Source organism: Leopardus geoffroyi, chromosome B3, assembly GCF_018350155.1.
Source record: "Leopardus geoffroyi isolate Oge1 chromosome B3, O.geoffroyi_Oge1_pat1.0, whole genome shotgun sequence".
Lineage (NCBI taxonomy): Eukaryota > Metazoa > Chordata > Mammalia > Carnivora > Felidae > Leopardus > Leopardus geoffroyi.
In genome coordinates this window covers 2,193,212-2,213,375 of record NC_059337.1, presented here as the reverse complement: position 1 = coordinate 2,213,375, position 20,164 = coordinate 2,193,212, and the positions used below count along the sequence as shown (strand labels likewise).

Sequence of the window (20,164 nt, the reverse complement as noted above, 5' to 3'; positions counted from 1 at the left end):
TGTGTGTTTCTCATAGGCAGCCCTGGTCCATCAGGCGTTTGAAAGGCCGAAGGATAATCAAAGCTTTGTGTTAAAGAGCCTTCTGGACTGGCACTAGTACTAAACAGGGAGGGTATAAACACAGAGTTACTGAGGGCCACTGCGTGAGGAGAGCTGCCGAGAGTTGAGCCAACACAGAAAGTCCAGAACTCACAGAGGCTGGGGGACAAGAAGAGAGGAAGGAAGGAGGACAGAGACAAAGAGCAAGAGTGAGCAAGAGGGAAGAATTCAAATGACATACTACGAGCACCTGGATCCAGCCACGCCTGATGCCATCCTATCTAATTACTTACACAAACGAATAGACCTCTCTTTTTGCCTAATAGAAAAAACTCCTCCTGGAATGGTTGTTCTTCTCTCTGAGACTAAAAGGAAAGCAGCGACATCCAGGGACCAAGAGGCTTCTCCAAACGTCTTTTATCCCACCCCAAGCCTAGGAGAGGAGCCAGTCATCCGCGGTCAAACCGAAACTCTCCCCTCCGGCGCCGGGCTCTGGCATGAAAGCCTGTGCGTTTTTTTCCCACCGAGCTTTGTCACCACCCGCATGGATTCTTAGGTGGCAAACCCAATTCTCTTCCCGTCCACATTCTCCCCCAACCCACCATAAGCTCACCCGCTGTGCACTTTCCAGGACACAGACATCTAGGGACTTCGGGACCAGGTGAAAGGCTGTGTGTTTCACTCCCCGGGTGGAAAAGCTGGCTGCCTGTGGGATTTCGGAGAGCAGACGGCTCAGACTCCTCGGTGGAATCTGTGCTGGTCCCGGCGGACCATTTGCAGGAGTGACACATGAGTACCGTCAGTTTTTAAAACTAAACTTTTCCAGAGGGAACCGTGACCCTCTGCAGCCTTCGCTCTCGTGCGAGGCGGCAGTGGCCATGGGATGGGAGGCTGGCGATGTGCTGGGGGCAAGCGGGGGGAGCCCTTTGGTCCGGAGCACAGACGGTTTTCAAAACGAGCTTTGTTTTTATGGAAAATGTAAAACAGGGAGGGAATTATTGCAAAGGGTTGTAGTGAAGCGGCCAGGATTGGACTTCTGTGGGAGACTGCCTTCCCCCTAGGCCTGGCAGCGAGGGACCGAGGGAGAAAGAAGGGAGAGAGAATAATTGGAAACACAGTGCTGTGGTCACATGGTTCCTCTTAGCCTCGGGAACTGTGCTCAGGACACGGGGACCAGCTACTGCTCCCAATGGGACCAAATGTCGGCAGAGCTCGGGGACAAGCCCGTGCCTTCCCCGGTGCAAGCAGCCCGTCCAGAGTTCTTCCAGGATGGACGGACGTGCTCTCTCTGATTTGGCCCCAGGCTCCGGGAGCACTTGCCGGGCTCTTGTGGGGTTTTCTCTGCCCCTGGTGAGTCCTCCGTAAGACGACGTTAGGAGTCTCTTCCAGAGGCTTCCTGGGGAAGGGCAGAGGTTTCCAGCATGGCTATGCTAATGGGACCAGCTGATTTCACTTCCGGCAGAAGAACCCAGAGAATCTGGCTTTGCCCCAGGAAAGGGCTCTCCCGCTCCCTGAAGGCCTTTCCCTCTCAACCGTGATGGCACTCGCTCCTCCCTTACATCTTCCACAGAACTCCCCCCCCCAGGCAGGGTGCCCCCAGGCAGGGTAAGGACTGACGCAGCATCACGTTCTCAGTGGCCCTTCGGCCAACAGCGGCTGCACCGTCATCCCTATAGAAACTGCAAAGCCAGGGGCGCCTGGGTGGCTCAGTCTGTCGAGCGTCCGACTTCGGCTCAGGTCACGGTCTCACGGTCTGTGAGTTCGAGCCCCGCACCGGGCTGTGTGCTGACAGCTTGGAGCCTGGATCCTGCTTCGGATTCTGTGTCCCCCTCTCCCTCTCTCTCCCTCTCTCTCTCTCTCTCTCTCTCAAAAATAAATAAACATTAAAAAATGTGTTTTTTGAAAAAGAGCAAAGCCAAAAGGTTAGAGCCAACGTGCAAAGAAATGGCTAGTTCCTCCTTTAAAGGAGTTTGAAAAACTTCTAGACGGTGCTGGGGAGCAGGGTCAGCCCTCCTTCCCTCCCTCCCTTCCTTCCTTCCCGTTTGTTCCATTCAGCAAACACTTGTTGAAAAAGCATGACGCGTCTGTCACTACGCTGGGCACAGCTAACTTACTGGACGAAAGGCCACGGTGTCTCCATCTGGATAAAATACACTGAATTCACTGGAGGACTTTGTGAGGGCAAATCACCATATGGAGAAAGGGGAACTAGTTGACTAAATGTGTTTCGAATTTCTGAATTCCCCGACAGTGTCTTCTATCAAAGGCAATTTTTCAAGCGTGGTCACTCTGGCCCGGGGGGTATTTTCTGTCTTGAATTGAAGAATGACTCAGAGATAACATGGCGGGGGGGGGGGGGGGCCGGGAGGAGACATTTATGGTCCTTCTCTTTCCGGCCTGTGGCCGGGACCCGTTGTGGGTGTGGGGGGCGCGGGGAGGGCACGGGACTGGACAGACGGCAAGGCACCTCTGGGCCCGTTTCCCAGCCGGTGGCAGTGAGCAGGTTCTACACCTGTGCTCGTTCACCCCCCACCACTGTCACCTGCTGGAGGGGATGGCTCCCTAATACCATGCCCCCCGGAGCTCTGCTGGGGCTTGGCCGGGTGGAGGCATCGGCACGTTCGGTGAATGAATGAGTGGTAGGTGAGCATCTCGAAGGTCCCTTCCAACGAAGCTTCCCTACGCCAGTCCAAGGCCAAATGTATGCTGGTGAACTTTATGTGTCAGCCCAAGTGGGGTAAGGGACGCCCATGCAGCTGGTAAAACATTATTTGTGGGTGTGTCTGTGAGGGTGTTTCCGGAAGAGATGAGCATTTGAATCAGAGACAGACTAAAACAGGTGGGCGTCATCCAGTTCCTCAGGGGCCTGAAGGGAACAAAAGGCAGAGGAAGGCAATGTTGCTCTACAGGACCTCGGACGTCCCTCTTCTCCTCGGACATGGGACGTCCATACTTCTGGTTCTTGAGCCTTTGGACTCAGACCAGGGCTTACACCACTGGCTGCCCGGTTCTCAGGGGCTGTGGGCTTGGACTGGACTACACCCCCGGCTCTCCTGGGCCTCCGGCTTGTAGGTGGCAGATCGTGGGACTTCTCAGTCTCCATAATCATGTGGGCCAACCCCTCAGAATACATCTCTTTCTTAATCTGTCTTTCTCATCTATCTCTCTGTATCAACTATCTATCTATCTATCTATCTATCTATCCACCCATCCATCCATCCACCTATCCATCCATCCATCCATCCATCCTTCCATCCATCCATCCTTCCTTCCATCTGTCCATCCATCCATCCATCCATCCATCCATCCTTCCTTCCATCCATCCATCCCTTTACCTATCCATCCATCCATCTGTCCATCCATCTATCCATCCATCCATCCATCCGTCTGTTTGTCCATCCATCCACCTATCCATGCATCCATCCATCCACTTATCCATGCATCCATCCATCCACCTATCCATGCATGCATCCATCCATCCATCCTTCCTTCCATCCATCCTTCCATCATCTATCCATTCATCCATCCATCCATCCATCCATCTGTTCATCCATCCATCCACCTATCCATGCATCCATCTATCCACCTATCCATCCATCCATCCATCCATCCATCCATCATTCCTTCTATCTATCCTTCCATCATCTATCCATCCATCCATCCATCCATCCATCTATCCATCCAACCATCCATCCATCCATCCATCCATCCATCCCTTTACCTATCCATCCATCCATCTGTCCGTCCGTCTATCTGTCCATCCATCCATCCGTCTGTCCGTCCATCCATCCACCTATCCATGCATCCATCCATCCACCTATCCATGCATGCATGCATCCATCCATCCTTCCTTCCATTCATCCTTCCATCATCTATCCATCCATCCATCCATCTGTTCATCCATCCATCCACCTACCCATGCATCCATCTATCCACCTATCCATCCATCCATCCATCCGTCCATCATTCCTTCCATCTATCCTTCCATCATCTATCCATTCATCCATCCATCCTTCCATCATCTATCCATTCATCCATCCATCCTTCCATCATCCATCCATCCATCCATCCATCTGTCCATCCATCCCTTTGTCTGTCCATCCATCCATCCACCTATCCATGCATCCATCCATCCATCTACCCATCCATCCATCCTTCCTTCCATCATCTATCCATTCATCCATCCATCCATCCATCCACCCACCCACCCATTGGTTCTGTTGCTCTGGAGAACCTTGACTAATACCAGGGAAAACATCCCACCTAGGACCACAGAATGAAGGACCCCATGTAGCTGACTAACATCATAGTGACATGGAGCTCACAGCAGGTTCTCCCCCCACTCCCACACAGATATTCTGGAACCTGCTTTGCTGGAAGAGCCTGGAACATGTGTAAGACCCAAGAGAAGCCCTTCACCTTCCAGCAGCCTGGAAGGCCATCTTATTCATCCATGTGTGGGCACAAGTGGGGTCATCAGGATGCCCTCCCCAAGACCCAGGCCTCTAAGACAAAGGACAAAGCAAGACAGGACTTTCCCTCTGAGTGTGTATTCCCTATAACGTGGTAAAGGCTGTAGATACAAGTAATCTCAAGAAGGATCTAGATACATTCAAGAAAGGCACATCCACCGGTCACTCTTCAGATGGGATTGGCTAAGGTCTACTCCCCATTAAATCCAGGTACCTGGAACAGGGCTTCAAACAGGGACACACCCAGGAAAATGCTGCTGCACCTGAAGCGGGTAGCCAGCGGCACAAAGCCACACACGATGGTGTTTGTCATTGGCCAGAGGCACAGGCAGGAGCACAAATGTACCAGCTGAGGGCTGGGACCCGCAGGCCACCTTAGTTTGCACACCCAGTGTGCCGCTCACCTGTGCAGCCTCAAGCCCGGTGTTCAACGTCTTTGCAGCTTAGCCGACGGCCTGCGGAGCAGAGACGACCATGCTAACCGCCCAGAGCCCCAAAGAAAATACCTCCAAGAGGTACGACCTAGCTTAATGCCTGACATAGAGTATGGACCAAAAAAAAAAAAAAAAACCCCAAATCACTCAAAAAAAGTAAAACAGTGGAAACAACCTAAAAGTCCATGAGTGAGAGACCATGTTAGACACTTTCCAGAACATTCCCACCCAGTAAGACGGCTACGACAAATCTCCATAGGTGGACGTGGAAAGAGGTCCGCCATATGTTCCGATGTAAAGAAACACTGTAAAATAGGCCTCGAGACTAGGTTTATTTACAGAAACGGACTTGGATTAGTGAACACTGAACTGTTAATAACTTTTTTGTTTTGGAAGGTGCATAAAGTGCTGGGGGATGGGATACACAGACAGCCTTTCCTTTGTACTTAACTAATTTCCTAGGGCCTATTTCCTTTTACAGCCATCATGTATCAGACTTAAAACCAGAAAAATAAAGGTTCCTATTTGGAGGAACAAAACTGAAAGTTATGGCTGACTTTTGTCAACAAGTAGTTCTGGGGAACCTCACAATGATTCCCTCAGGTTCTAAAATGTCTGCTTGAAGTTTTTATGAAGATTGCCTTGGATTTACAGACAAATTTACGGAGGACCAAGAACTGTTCTTAATTAGTTTGTCTTTTTTTTTTTTTAATATTTGCTCAGATTTTCTTTTCGAACCTTCAAACAAATTTTACATTCTTCTTTATATAGGTTCTAAATGTCTCTGATTACGTTTGTTCCCCAGCCCTTTTGTTTCTTTTTTGAACGGAACCATTTGTAAAATGGTTACTTATATGTAAGTGATGAATCTTACGTATTTATCTCATAACTGGCAAGATCTCGCGTGTAAAAATAAAATAAATAAAATAATATAAAATAAAATAAATAAAAGGAAATAAATAAAACAAAATAAAATAAATAAAATGGAATAAAATAAATAAAACAAAATAATAAAATAAAATAAAATAAATAAAACAAAATAATAAAATAAAATAAAATAAAATAAATAAAACAAAATAATAAAATAAAATCAAATAAATCAAATCAAATAAATCAAATCAAATAAATCAAATCAAATCAAATAAATAAAACAAAATAATAAAATAAAAAATAAATAAAATAAAAAATAAAATAAATAAAAAATAATACAAATAAAATAAAATAAATAAAACAAAATAAAATAAATAAAATGGAATAAAATAAATCAAATCAAATCAAATAAATCAAATCAAATCAAATAAAGTAAATAAAACAAAATAATAAAATACTGGATGTAAATCCCACTGGATGTAAATCCCTTAATACAATTTATTGACTATTTGTCATTACCGTTAGTGGCATCATCATCATTATTATTTAAAGCTAGAAATTCTCCTCTGAATACCTCTGGGGCCACAACCCCACGAATTTTGAAATATGGCGCCCTAATTGTTATTTTTTTAAATGGTCTATAATTGCAGGTGTGATTTCCAGTTTCTTCTGAAGGTCGCTGTGGTCATTGTTAATTTGTTATGGTCGAATTCCCAAGATTTAGCCTTGTTTCTCTTATAATTTTTTGAATAGAAAATTCCAGTTTAATTGCATCGTGGCCACAGGATGCGTCCCGGACATTTTTTATTCGTTGGAATTTACTGAGGTTTATTTTGTGAGCCCGTGTGTGATGTGACTCAGTGTTTTCAACGTGGTGCACACATTTCCAAAGAATCCGCAGTCTCTCTTTGGAACTTCAGAGATGTATGCATCCGCATAGAGCCTCATAGACCCTGTGCAGTAACTTCTCCTGGACAACCTCTAGTGGGAAACACTTAGCAACCCCAGGCCTGGCACAAGCCTGGTGAGTTGTCCGCGCGTATTTGTGTTCTATTGTGGGTGAGTGTGAAGAGACACAGAGTACGCTGCAGGTGTGGAGAAGAATGAGGTGGATCTTTCTGTGCTACACAGCGTGTGTGCGTGTGTGTGTGGGTGTGTGTGTGTGCATGCGTGTGTTCGGAAATAGAAAAATTCAGAGTCCTCACCAAACTGTCATCAGGGATGGTCTCTGAAAAGCAGGCTGGGGGATGGGGGAAAACCGGTCACCGTGCATTTTACTGACCAGAACCTTTTTAATCAAAAGCCAATTTTGTAAAAAACTAAAATACAAAGCGGCAATACGACAAATCAGCAATAAATGGGTGCACCTTACTTCGTTTCGATCTAAGAAGGGAGAAAGATAAAAGACAGGAGCAACGCAGACATTTTAAATGAACAAACCCAGAGTCCGAGCTACTTGCCAGAAGATCTGGATCAAGAAAGATGCTCAAAACACGCCCGTGAGTGAACAACCGAGGCCCCTTCCTGGGGAACCGAGTGCAACGGCGTGAGACTGACATCAGCCATCTCCAGGCAGGAGACGCAGAGAGATGCAAAACCACCCACAGCTCTACGTCGTCACGGAGTCTTTATTTCTCTTTCTGTCAACACACACGTGAGCAGGCACACACACGCACACACACACGGGCGCACACAGTCGTATTACCTGCGTTTCCTCTTTGCACAGGGGGTGCGAAGCGCGTGGCCCAGGACGCGCCTGGGGAGGGGGGCCCCCTGCTCCAGGGGCTGGAACTGGCTACCGCGCACACTCAGAGAGCGAGCGAAGGCACGGGGGCCGGGGGCTGGGGGCCTACCCACCCCCCCAGCCTCCCTGCTGCTCCAGATCTCCTGACCCGTTTAAGAAAAGGCAAGAACGGGAAGACGTGAACCCGTCGCCGACTTAGTCCGGGGTCCCCGCCTCGGGCGAGGGGGACAAGGCCACCGGGTTGGAAGGCAACATCGGGAGTATTTGCGGCTTAGGACGCTCTCCCTAAACATCTCCCTTCCAAATCCCACCCACCGTTTCTCGAAACTCTGTAACAATCTTCTCTCACCGTAAGAGTTTACATTGTACCACGTAAACACACGTAAGATGTGTCTGTATGCAAACGGTGATAAACGTAAATATATTATGTACACAAATACATGTATCTAAGGCAAGAGTTTCGTGAACCACCACCCTTGCTACGGTGCGATAAAGTACAAACACAGATAACACGGAAGACGACTGGGCGTCTGAAGTGTTCCCGGATTTCCCACAGCCGCTTCCTACGGGCGGTGCTTGCTTTGATTTCTCGCTCAGTTCCGTTCTTCTGGGCCCCTGAGGCTCCCTTTTCACCACACCTGCTCGTCCTTACTCCGATTCAGGAGCTGGGACGGACCCTCAGATCCCCTGTGTCTTCCACGTGGAAGGAAGAGGAAGCGGCCCGTGTTGGCTGTAGCCTCGCCTCGCCTGCTGCGGTGGGCCACAGGGAGCGCGCCCCAGCGCCGGCTGTCCCCCGCAGCGAGGACAGTTCCTGCGCAGATCCCCGCCCGGGGTGGGCCCGAGCTCCACGCCCGTGTGCACCCTGCCCTCCAGCCCCTCCACGGGTGGCCAGCAGAGCGGCTCCCGGCAGCCCACGAGTCCTGCTTGGCCCCTTCTCTGCTCTGCAGTCTTGGCTGCAGGGACCCTCAGCGTTGCCACCCCACGCGGGCAACCTTGCCTAGCGTACGGGACCGATGTTCAGTTGTCCTTCTTCCAGCTGGAAGCCGAGAGAAGAACTTGAAATCAATTCCTATTGCTGGCTGCCTTCTTGACCACACTCGAAGCTCTCAGAACCATCACACCCTCACTGGATATTTCTGGGCCCGTGTACGTGAGCGTGGTCCTCTCCGCACTGATCTGGGTCTCGGGATCCAAAAAAAAAAAAAAGTCTTCCGTGTGAAAATCTGTCACCGGCCCACGGGGACAGTGCCAATGTCAGCTACTGTTGTTACAGTTAATGCGGTGATGTTGGTATTCACTTATTTGGGCCACAGGTCGTTCCCGGAGATTCACCGTGTGCCAGGCACTGATGGATGTCGAGGGGGAAGACACGATCTTTTACGGCCCGTTGGAGAAGACGGACGTGTGAACGGAGAATATTCCCAGCGTGGGGAGTTTGATCATACGGGTTTGAATCAAGGGCCACAGTCTGAAGTGACTTGATAAATGGCCTCACCGAGGAATCAGCCCGTGAGCTGAGGCTGGAAAGCCGGACGAGGGTTTTCCACCCGGAGAAAGGAAGGCAGGAGGTTCCAGAGAAAGCACTTCATGTCCAGAGAACAACATGTACAGAGGCAGAAAGATTTAAAAGACCCTCCTGTCCTCCCATCAGAGCAGATCTCTTGGTGGCCCTGGAGCCTGGGGGTGTGAGCTGGGAACAAAGGGACCGAATTGCCAATTCGGGCTGACGAAACTGAAGAGTCAGTTGGGGCAAGGACCCCATCCGGCTGGTGAGTGGATTTCCTTTCCGAGCGCACCCTCCCGCCTCACCCCCAAACGCTGGGGCCACTGCTGGCCCCCCAGAAAGGGATGGGGGAGGCTGGCAAAGGACGGGTCCCACACCTCTGCCCCCCGCCCCCCGCCTGAGCAATTCGGCTTTTGACAGTTTATAATGAGTTCTCAGGAAAGATTTCAATTCCGGGAAGGTTCCCATGCATGGAAAGAGCCAGCAAACACCTGCTCTCGGCAATTATAACCCAACCTTCTACCCAGGAAAGATAAATCTTGGCGATTAGGAAATGCAGACATTTGCCAAGCCGTGTAGCAATGACAGGTGTAGATGTGGGAGTCGGGCTGGGGTGAGGATCCAGAGTGCCCCTTTCTAGACGGGAGATCCTGGGCAAGTGGCCTCACCTCTCTGTTCTGGGGACACGGGACCGAAGGGGGGGGTTGCCGAGAGGCTCATACAAGATGCCACGTGCAAAGGCTTTAAGGCGGCGCCTGGGGCAGGAAGCGCCCGGCAGACTGAGTATCACCGATGAGCACCACTGGGGCTGAATAAGCCAACAGACAGCAGGGGGCACCGGCTCCCCCACCCCCGCCAGCTCCTGTCCTTGTCAGGTGCGGAGGGTAGGAGGGGCCCTCCACGGCGGTCGTAAATGCTGACGGCCACCTAACCACAGGACAAGCAGGACGAGAGGGCGAACGGAGGAGAAGAGTGGACCTCTCCTCTCCTTCCCAGGCGCCAAGAGGAAGGGCAGGAGCCCACGGACAGCGGCTCCCCGGGCTGGCCCGGAGCTGGGCTCCAGGGACAAAAGTGCCGCCTTTGAGGGGCTCCGCCGGGAACAAGAAGGAGGGGGGACGCCTCCCTGTGTCCACAGAGCGCCAGGGCATCTGCGGGGACCGCATTCTCCGGCAGAGACAAGCACGTTCCTCAGCCGAAGGGTCGCCCACCCTGGGACCCAAGCAAGGTGGGGAAGTAGTGGTGGGAGCCCGCCCACGACACCGGCGTGGCTGACACGCAGAGACGCTGCCCTCCCCACCCCGGTCAAGGTCAGAGACGCCCGTCGGCTCCCATGCATCTGGGGAGGAGGAAGCTGGCCGGCAGCCGGGAGGCCTCCCCTGGTGTCCCCGTCCCGCACCGAGGGTGGGGTCTCGGCCGCCAGTCAGATGTCCCAGAACCAGAAGCCCCAGGGACGCGGGACAAGCACAGCAGACACAGGAGGTCACCCGCCCGTCCCCTCCCCACAAGCTCCGACGCGGCTTCCTCCTCACTCACTGCGCCCCGTGGTGGCTCACGACTCCCACCCTAAGATTCTTCTGGCTTCTGCTCCTGCCTCCACCCCAGCACAGCTTCCAAAGATGACGTCAAGTTCCAGCAACCGAGAGCCTCCCCCACGCCCGTCAGAGGGGCCAGCCTCCCAGTCAGAGCGGCCGGCGGAGGGACCGTCACTCACCTGGGCCCACCTACCTCCCTGCACGTGGTGCCCAGGGCAACCACCTCCCTCAGTTTTCTCTCCGGCTCCCCGGCAGAGGTGAAGGCACCATCTCCCCGGGACAGCCTGGGGCCCCGGCCTGGGTCAGAGCCGGCGGAGGATGGGAAATAGACTTCCGTCCTCGCCCAGAGGCCGCTCTGCAGGTCCCATCCCAGGCCCCGCCGCCGGCTGGGATGCTCTGAGTCAGACGCTGCCCTCGCCACCTGCTCTGGACAGGTGACTCAGGGCGAACGTGTCCAGCCTGGCGCGGGTTTGCTTAGAGACTCCCGACCTGAGCCATCTGATTTCTCCCCGTGAAAAGCCTGGGTCCGAAAGGGAGGCTGCCAGCGCGGGGAAGCTGAGCCCTGGAACAAAGGCCACCATCTGCTGGGCTGCGGGGAACACCGGGAGGGGGCAGCCCCGCCCAGAACCCCTGATCCCCAGCAGGCGTCCTCGGGCCTGGCACGCTGCTAGCTTTATGCAAACGTCGGCTCCCACAACCTGCCCCCAGTCCAGCCGATGTTATCATACCCGTCTTAAAAATCACTGCACAGGGGCGCCTGGGTGGCGCAGTCGGTTAAGCGTCCGACTTCAGCCAGGTCACGATCTCGCGGTCTGTGAGTTCGAGCCCCGCGTCGGGCTCTGGGCTGATGGCTCAGAGCCTGGAGCCTGTTTCCGATTCTGTGTCTGCCTCTCTCTCTGCCCCTCCCCCGTTCATGCTCTGTCTCTCTCTGTCCCAAAAATAAATAAACGTTGAAAAAAAAAAATTTAAAAAAAAAAAAAAAAAAAAAAATCACTGCACAAAAATTCATTGCGCACCTGCTATGCGCAGACCTGGTGACCTTGGGTCATAGCCCATCCCTGGCTCACCAGAGTCCGGCAACTTCCCTGAGGTCACCCAGCCTGGAGTCTGATCCCGATCCGCCCAGCACCAAAGCCCACGCTCTTTCTACGGCACCACACTGCCTCTCTGTCCCTAGAGTAAAAACTGGCTCTCAGGAGCTGAGGCAGCCCAGTGGCTCTCAGAGTCTGGCCCCCAAGCCAACGGTGTTAGCACCAACTGCTAGAAATGCACGTTTCCTCTCTTTTAACTGTTTATTTACCTTTGAGAGAGACAGACAGACAGAATGTGAGTGGGGTAGGGGCAGAGAGAGAGAGGGAGACACAGAATCCGAAGCGGGCTCCAGGCTGCGAGGCATCAGCACAGAGCCCGACGCGGGGCTCGAACCCGTGAAGCAGGAGATCACGACCTGCGCCGAAATCGGACATTTAACCGACTGAGCCGCCCAGGTGCCCATAGAAATGCAGTTTCTGAGGCTCCTGACTCAGGACCTGGGCAGGCGGGGCCTGGCCCTCTGTTTCGGCAAGCCCTCCAGGTGGTTCGAGTTGGAGAGCCAAGGACATGACTTATAGGAGTGCGTCAAGGGCCCCAGCAAACAGGGACAAGGCGCCTCTGTTTCCCCCGTCGGGATGATTGCCTTGTGACCGGGGTGCTTCCCCCGCCCCCCGCATGTCCCCTTGGAGAGCTTAATCTAAGGGTGGCATTCAGCCCATCTGCCCCCTGAAGAGCTTCCCACACGTGTCCCCTAAGCACAGCCTCGTGAACGCTTGGCATGTGCCAGGCTGGGGCTTCTGTGGGGCCCTGTCTTCTGAAAAATGGAATGCGCTCCAAGCACCCATCAACAAGCCCTTCAGGGCTTCCTGGGGGCTCTAACGAGGCTGTGGGCGCCCGTAGGAGGCCCCTGCAATTCCGTGTGGGGCTGCAGAGGTCCAGCCACTGCCCGGCAGCCAGGCCCACGGTCACAAGGAGATGCACTGGAGACAAAGCTGTCTTTGTCAGTGGGTGTGGGGGACAGTCCGGTGTTCCAGGGCTGAGTCTGGAGGGCCGCGGAGGAAATTCTCAAGAGCAGAAAACGTAGGCCTCGGTCAGCAGGCACAGACTCTCCCCTTTCCTTGGGGGTGGGTGGGAGGGGGGGGACAGCGCAGCCGGGGCTCGGGTCCAGCCTCCAGGGTCCAGATTCTGGGACTGTCTCAATCCGGCAGCAAGGCTGGGACCGACGGAGTCCCCCCGGCCTCTGGAGGCCGCTTCACCCTTCACAGACCCCCACAGCTTTCTTCCTACGCCAGGCCTGAATCCAGCCCCTGCCTTCCCCTCCTATCAGATGGCCCGCCTTCCTTGACTATCAGAAAGCGAATTCGTTCCGAAGTGTAGGGGACAACGCGCCCAGACCCTTACTGACCCAGGGTGCTTTGCACCTCAAGGTGGAAACCGCACGGCGCCTGTGCCCCCCAGGACCCCCTCCAGGCAAAGGACGGGCTTCCCTCCGCGGCCTGACACCCCGTGGGCCGGGTCCCCGCGTGCCCGTGGGAAGGGAGGGCGGAGCAGGCCGGGAGCCCCCGAGGCCTCACGACGGGATCTTGGTCGCGGCTCCGCTTTCGTTCGCTCATCTGCCCCACGGGACTGAGGGCTCAGGGTGCAGAGTCCCCGCGCGGTGGGGCGACGGGAGAGAAAGCCCCCCCTTAGACACCCCGCGCGTGCGCCTCCCATCACTCGTGTGCGTTTCAGTCTCCCCCGAGCACCAGACCCAAAGTTCATCTCCGTGGGCTCTCCCCCGGACACCTGCACACGCACACGCTGACACGCGTACACGCTTTCGCGCGCACACGCGCACCCGTCCCGGTTTCCAGCTACGGAAAGACCGGCCGGCACCTGCAGACAGCTGGTAGACCCGGCCAGCACCGGATTTCCTGTTACCCGCCCAGCCCCCCAGGAAGCACCTTCGCTCCGCGCACCACGGACACGCTGTGTGATCAGGGCCAGTCCCCCCAGCGTGCCGGCCACCCACGTGTGGAAAACCCCCAGACCCACGTCGCCAGCCCTGGGGCTTCTCAGTTAGGAACTCCTTCTCCTGCTTCCTGCTTGGGGTCGCTACCTGAGGACCGACCGGGGATCCCCAGGCCCCACACGAGCGGTCCTCTTGACTTCTCCGGGTGGGACCGCTCCCTCCCAGCCTCCACGTTTTGGTAGTTATTTGCACACCCCAAAACTCAACCCCAGGGTCCAGGGGCGGAGACCGTGGGCCCTGAAGCAGGCTTCCTGCCCCTGGCCAGGCGCATGGTCCCGGACGGGTGAGGAGTCCCCTCCCTGGGGACTGGCCCACTCGGCCGCGGGATGGCTTTGGCCCTCGGACCCCTCCGACTGTGCTGCCGGAGATGTGCCAGTTCTTACGAAGTTCTGAGCAAAGAGATCATGACCTGAGCCCAAGTCGGACGCTCAACCAACCGAGCCACCCAGGCGCCCCTAAGGCAGCTTCAAGTTAACAGAAAAACTGCACAGAGCGTGTCCCCTCCAGAGCATAAGCGCCCCGAACAGAAATCGTCACTCTTGTTCACAGCAGGGTCTCCGGCTCTGGGACATGCCTGGCCCAGAAGGTCTCAATAAACATTTACCGAATGAATCAACCCACAACCGAACGAGTAAATAAGTGACTAATGCCGCGTAATGAGCTCCCACATTTGTTTGCGCTTTAGAGCCTACACAGAGCTCGCCCAGACGTTTTCTTAATCAGATGAATCTGATTAGGTACAGATTTAAAGGGAACTTCAGAAACCTAGTGACACTCTCGGTCCCAGCTCCTTGAAGGGCACAGACCGGGACCCCGTGGGGCCCTCCAAGGGAAGAGAGTTCATTTCCCGGAGCTCTGATAACCCTTTGGGTTGGACCCGCGGAGGCACGTGCTTCCAGCCACGGCCACAGCCCGTGAGAAAAGAGCGCTCGGAGACGCGGCCTTGACCAGCACGATGAGACCCTGTGCGCGGCACCCTCGCTGCGCGCACACGCCGTGCCAGGCGCTGTCAGCACGGCATCAGGCTCCGCGGTCGGCCCGGAGGGCGGGGGCCGCTGGTTGCCCCTGTTTTCCTGCCCGGGGCAGGGACAGTGAGGACGCGCGGTGGTAAAACCACTTTCCCAAGGCTCAGAGCCAGGATCTGAACCCGAGGGTATCTGACAACGAAGCCCAGGCCGCGCGTGTCCGAGGAAGGCCGCTGAGCGACCTGGAAATGCCTGCCCCACGGGTCAGCCCGGGACGGGACGGGACGGGACGGGCTTAGAAAGGGTTAACGCCAGAGCAGGAGGGAGTGGTCAGGCTGGCGAGCCGCGCTTCCAAGGCCCAGATTAGGACTGTTGGCACCGCATGCCTCCTCTCCACCTGGCCGCAAAAGAAGGCCAGGTATTAATGAAGGACACACGGGGCCCCCGGGGTCAACCGTGTCCACTCAGCAGGGCTCGGGCAGGACCAGCGTGTTCTGTGTTCGCTTCGGGGTGTCGCCTCTCACAAGGGTGTGGGAGCAGCTGAGTCCCTGTCTTGTCCCTCTCTGACAGGATGCCAGAGGTCCCCCAGGCGGGATGCCTGTCCCCTCCCCCAGTGGAGCGAGGGGGCTGCTCCCCGCTTTCGTCTTTCTGCCCGCACAGCTATCTGACGAGCGCCCCGTCCTGCCTGGCACCAGAAAGCGACGTCTGTGAAGATGAAGAAATCCCCACTTTCTTCTCTTAATTTGTTATGATCATGACACGACTGACTCAATACGCAAAAATTTCAAATCCCTGCCCAAGGTCACTGGCTCTCTCCCCCGGGCCTGATGTTCCTCCAGATGCCGCTGCTTTCTCCCACCTCCGCACCTCCGCGCACGCACGCGCTGCCCTTTCCAACTCGCAGGCGCCGCCTCCTGGCCGGCTCTTGTAGGGTTTTCAAGGTTTGGCTCAGAGTCACCTCCTCCAGGAAGCCCTCCCGGACACCCCTCCCAGCTCACCGGAACGGGAGCTGTCCTCCTGCTCTCCCAAAGCTCTCCACGCCGACTCACTCCTGCACATCCCATCCAGTAAGCGTGAGCTTCTCCGTGCTGTGGACTGAGTCTTAGGCCTCTCTGTAGCCCTTACAGTCCCCCAAGCAACTGCCCGACAGCTGTGAGAAGAAAGGGGGAGGAGAGGGAGAGACAGAGGAAGAAAAGGGCAGGGAGGAGAGAGGGAGAGAGGGGTCTTTGTGGGCAGACGCATACGCTCAGATAGAACTCGGACAGAGACAGAAGAACGGAACCGGATGCACGCCCAGCTACGCGCGTGCACGCTCCAGGCTCGGGAGGCCGGAGTGGGCACTGAACGAGCACTGGCCCAGGAGTCCGGGGCTGGTTCTTACCAGGCTGGGCTGATGCTAACCGGCTGTGCGACTTGGGTAAGCCACTCCCCTTCTGAGCTACAGGCTTCCCCTTAGTGAAAGGGTTTTCATTTCATGGGGGGAGGGAAGGGGAAAAAATAGTTTCGAACAGAGAGGGAGGCAAACCATAAGAGACTCTTGAATACAGAGAACAAACTGGGGGTCGGTGGGGGGGGGAGGGAGGGGGAAACGGGAGATGGGCAGCGAGGAGGGCGCCTGTTGGGATGAGCACTGGGGGTCGTGTGTAAGCGATGAGTCACGGGAACCCAGTCCCGAAGCCAAGACCACACGGCACACGCCATACATTAGCTAAGGTGACGATAAATATTTTCTTAAAAAAGACTTAAAGAAGAAACGTGCTCACCGCCTGACGGGTGGTGCTGGTTCAGCAAAGAGCATCACTGCCTTCCCCCACCCCAGGCCACCTCAGTGCCCCAGCACCATCCGCAAGGGGAAGGACCCGAGGGCCGGGGCAGGACGAAGCAGGCACTGTTAAATTTAGCAACACACGATAGGTTATTGGTAACGGCGGAACCCAACTGAGAAGGGGCTTGGGGGGCGGGGAGCTTCCTGCTTTCTGGGGTGGATGTGTCTCGTTGTGCTGAGAGTCGGCCTCGCACAGGTGTGTCCATTTCTCAAAATTAATTCAAGGGTGTACTTCCTGTATGCACATTTGAGCGTATGTACATTTTACCTCAGAGGAGAATAAACAAATACTGCATTCAGATTAATTTACGTACGTGGTGAAGTGTTTAGAAGTGAAGGGTCGTGATGCCTAAAACTTATTTGGAAATGATGGCGCGCCCGGGTGGCTCAGTGGGTTAAGCGTCCGACTTGGGCTCAGGTCCTGACCTCACGGATCGTGGGTTCGAGCCCCGCGTCGGGCTCTGTGCCGACGGCTCGGAGCCTGGAGCCCGCTTCGGAGTCTGTGTCTCCCTCCCTCTGCCCTTCCCCTGCTTGTGCTCTGTCTCTCTTGGTCTCTCAAAAATAAATAAACACTAAAAAAAAAACGTTGCTCAAGGGGCACCTGGGTGGCTCAGTCGGTTAAGCAGCTGACTCTCGGTTTCAGCTCAGGTCACGATCTTAAGGTTCGTGAGTTCAAACTCGGCGCGGGGCTCTATGCTGACAGCTCAGAGCCTGGAGCCTGCTTCGGATTCTGTCTCCTTCTCTCTCTGCCCCTCCCCCACTTATGCTCTGTCTCTCTCTCTCTCAAAAATAAATAAACATAAAAGAAACTTATTTGGAGATGCATCCAAAAAGTAAGATGGGCGTGTGGACGGGCAGACGGATGGAGGGATGGACAGACGTGCGTTAAGGCAAATAGAGTAAAACGTCACCTGTGGAATTTAAAAGCGGGGTATGCTCATTGAGCACAATTCTTTCCACTTTTCTGTACGTTTGAACAGGTCTCATCATCCTGCTTTGGAAGAAATACAGTGGAAAGCAGGCTGGAGAATCAGTAATTTGGGGGACGGTTAAATCCGTCGTGGCACAGCCATCTGATGTGGGTTTCTGAGGCCCTCAGGTTCTGCTCCCCTTGCGGGAACCGACAAGCCCCACGGTCAAGTGGAATCATGCACACGTGTGAGGGTCACTCTTGGTCTTGCTCAGCCACAATGCAGCGTCGAAAACCTCAGGCTCTTGGATGAAACAGACCTGCCCAGGTTCAACTCTGCTTTGCCGCTCACTGCGGGGACAAGCCCCCCACCCCCGGGGCCTCACTTCTGTTCTCCTGCAAAGTAAAGACAACCGCATTTGCCTCCCGGGCTGTGCAAGGTCAAAGGAGTGGGTGCCAGGTGCTGAGGGCTGCTCTGGGGGGGGGGGGGGGGGGGGTGGAGAGAGAGAGGCTGGTATCACACAGATGCCCCCAGCTGCACACCTGACCAGCCACCAGGTGTGGGGAACGTGGTGACTGTCTGATGCTCACAGAGGAGGGTCTCGAGGCCTTGCCCTCCAGCAAAAGCTTGTATTTCCTGAGCTAACAAATCCCCTTGAGCAGTTTTCTTAAACCCTGCAAAGAGCACAGACCGGCAGAGGTACACTAAAGACGCTCACCGGGGCGCCTGGTGGCTCAGTCGGCTAAGCGTCTGACTCTTGGTTTCAGCTCAGGTCATGCCTCCGGGGTCGTGGGTGGAGTCCCGTGTCAGCCCCCCACCCCTGCGCTGAGCGTAGAGCCTGCTAGACATTCTCGTTCTCTCTCCTTCTGCCCCTCGACTCACGCGCGCTCTCTCCCTCTCTCTAAAATTTAAAAAAGAAAAATTAAAAAAAAAAAAAATTTTTTTTAATGTTTATTTATTTTTGAGACAGAGAGAGACAGAGCATGAACAGGGGAGGGGCAGAGAGAGAGGGAGACACAGAATCTGAAACAGGCTCCAGGCTCTGAGCCGTCAGCACAGAGCCCGACGCGGGGCTCGAACTCACGGACCGTGAGATCATGACCTGAGCCGAAGTCGGACGCTTAACCGACTGAGCCACCCAGGCGCCCCGAAAAAATTTTTTTTAATGCTTACAGTGGCTCATTAGCTGGTGAGATTTGCGACAGTTCTCCTCCCTCATCTCTGCCCTCCAAGGTTCTGGTCCCTTTACCTACAGCTTGCTTCCCCCTGCCCCCACGTAACCACCCCCCCCCGTTCAGAGCGCGGCTGGAACCGCCCCGCCTCAGGGGAGCCCCCCGACCCACCCAAGGTCAACTAGGTCAGTTCCCCGTCAGAGCACCCAAGACGCCCGGCACCCCGTGTCAGATTTACACACGTGTGTCGTTCATCTTACGTGTCCCACTCCGTCCCCGGAGCCCAGCCCGGTGCCTAGAATGCTCTAAATAAATGGTTGAAAATGAGTTCCAAGTGTTCGAGAAAGTGACTTCATTCTTTGCGGATTGAAAAGTAAGTAGAAAACGGGTGGTGGGGCGAGGCGGGCGATAAAACAGACCCAGTACATCCGCGTGGTCCTGGGCAGCCCCATGCAGCTCTTAACCACCAAAGGAGTATGGCGACCCTTCACGTGGTTCTACTGTCTCCTCAGGAGAAACACCAGCTTGCAGGGGAGAAGGAGCACAGACCCCTGCTCCCCACGCTCCAGCCCTACGCGGAGCTGCCCTCTGCGTCTCCAAGGCCCAGCCCTCCTGCTGACGGCTGGCCACGGGGAGTCCCGAGGGCCCCCGGGGAATTGGGGCTCCATTTCCAGCAGGAGTCATCGAGGCGCCTGGGGAGGACGTCACGTGACCTACCGTTGGGGATCCAAGCGGCCACGAGGTCACACGCTCAGAACATGCACGTGTGAAACGGCACAGTTGGGAGTCTTCCTCGAGGCCGACGCTGCTCCGTCAGTCCCTCTGCCGTCTAGACGGGGACAAGCGACCCCACCGTGGGAAGGGGCTTTCCCGGGTCACGCTACAGTGTAAGGGTTTAACTGGACAGAGCCTGATGCATTTAATCCCCAGTTATCCTATAGCAGAACTCAAGAGAAAAGGGGACTTAATCATCACTATTTTTTTTGTTTGTTTTTTTTAACGTTTCTTTTTGAGAGAGAGAAAGAGAGACAGAGCGTGAGCATGGGAGGGGCAGAGAGTGAGGGAGACACAGAATCGGAAGCAGGCTCCAGGCTCCGAGCTGTCAGCACAGAGCCCGACGTGGGGCTCAAACTCACGAACTGCGAATTCATGACCTGAGCTGAAGTTGGACGCTCAACCGACCGAGCCACCCAGGCGCCCCTAATCGTCACTATGAAGTGATGTTGTAGGCTGTGCCCCAGAGAAGTGCCCAGACCCAGGACCGAGGCACTCCTTCCCACAGCTGAAGAAGGGTCACCCCCGTGATGGTCATAGCTGAGTCTCTCTCCAAGAACTACCCTTTGCTAAAGACAGCCGCCTCGTCCAAGGTCGTACCCCGGCCGTAGAGCAGCCCGGAGGCAATGATGGGTCATCGCGGGAGTACAGAACCCGTGGGATCTGGTGGATCACCATGCCTTCCCCCCCAGCTTTCCTTCTGGCCAGTTCTGCCTCCCTTACCCCTCACAGGTGGTGTCCCCAAGCACACTCCTCAATGACCTTCCTACGCAAATCTCTGTCTTCTTACCGGGACACCCAACCAAACAAGGCGATGCAGGAAGTGGCAAGACGTCCCCAGAAATAAAATGGTTTCACCAAATTGTGAGCACCTCCTGA

General features: G+C 54.9%; 1 protein-coding gene across 8 annotated transcripts in view; it reads right to left on the bottom strand.

Annotated features, from left to right (window-relative positions):
- IL16 (interleukin 16) overlaps positions 1-20,164 on the bottom strand; it is a 96,295-nt gene that overhangs the window by 74,456 nt on the left and 1,675 nt on the right. For 2 of the 8 annotated variants that reach the window (XM_045448563.1, XM_045448564.1), the window contains exon 1: positions 15,602-15,955. The exons of 1 other annotated variant lie outside the window; for it this stretch is intronic. In XM_045448563.1, the coding sequence (XP_045304519.1) occupies positions 15,602-15,845 (244 nt within the window). In that variant the 5' untranslated portion in view covers positions 15,846-15,955. Of the gene's footprint in view, positions 1-10,774; positions 11,334-15,601; positions 15,956-20,164 lie in introns of those variants that run through there. 5 more of the 8 variants (XM_045448565.1, XM_045448568.1, XM_045448569.1 and 2 more) reach the window with 5 other exon arrangements.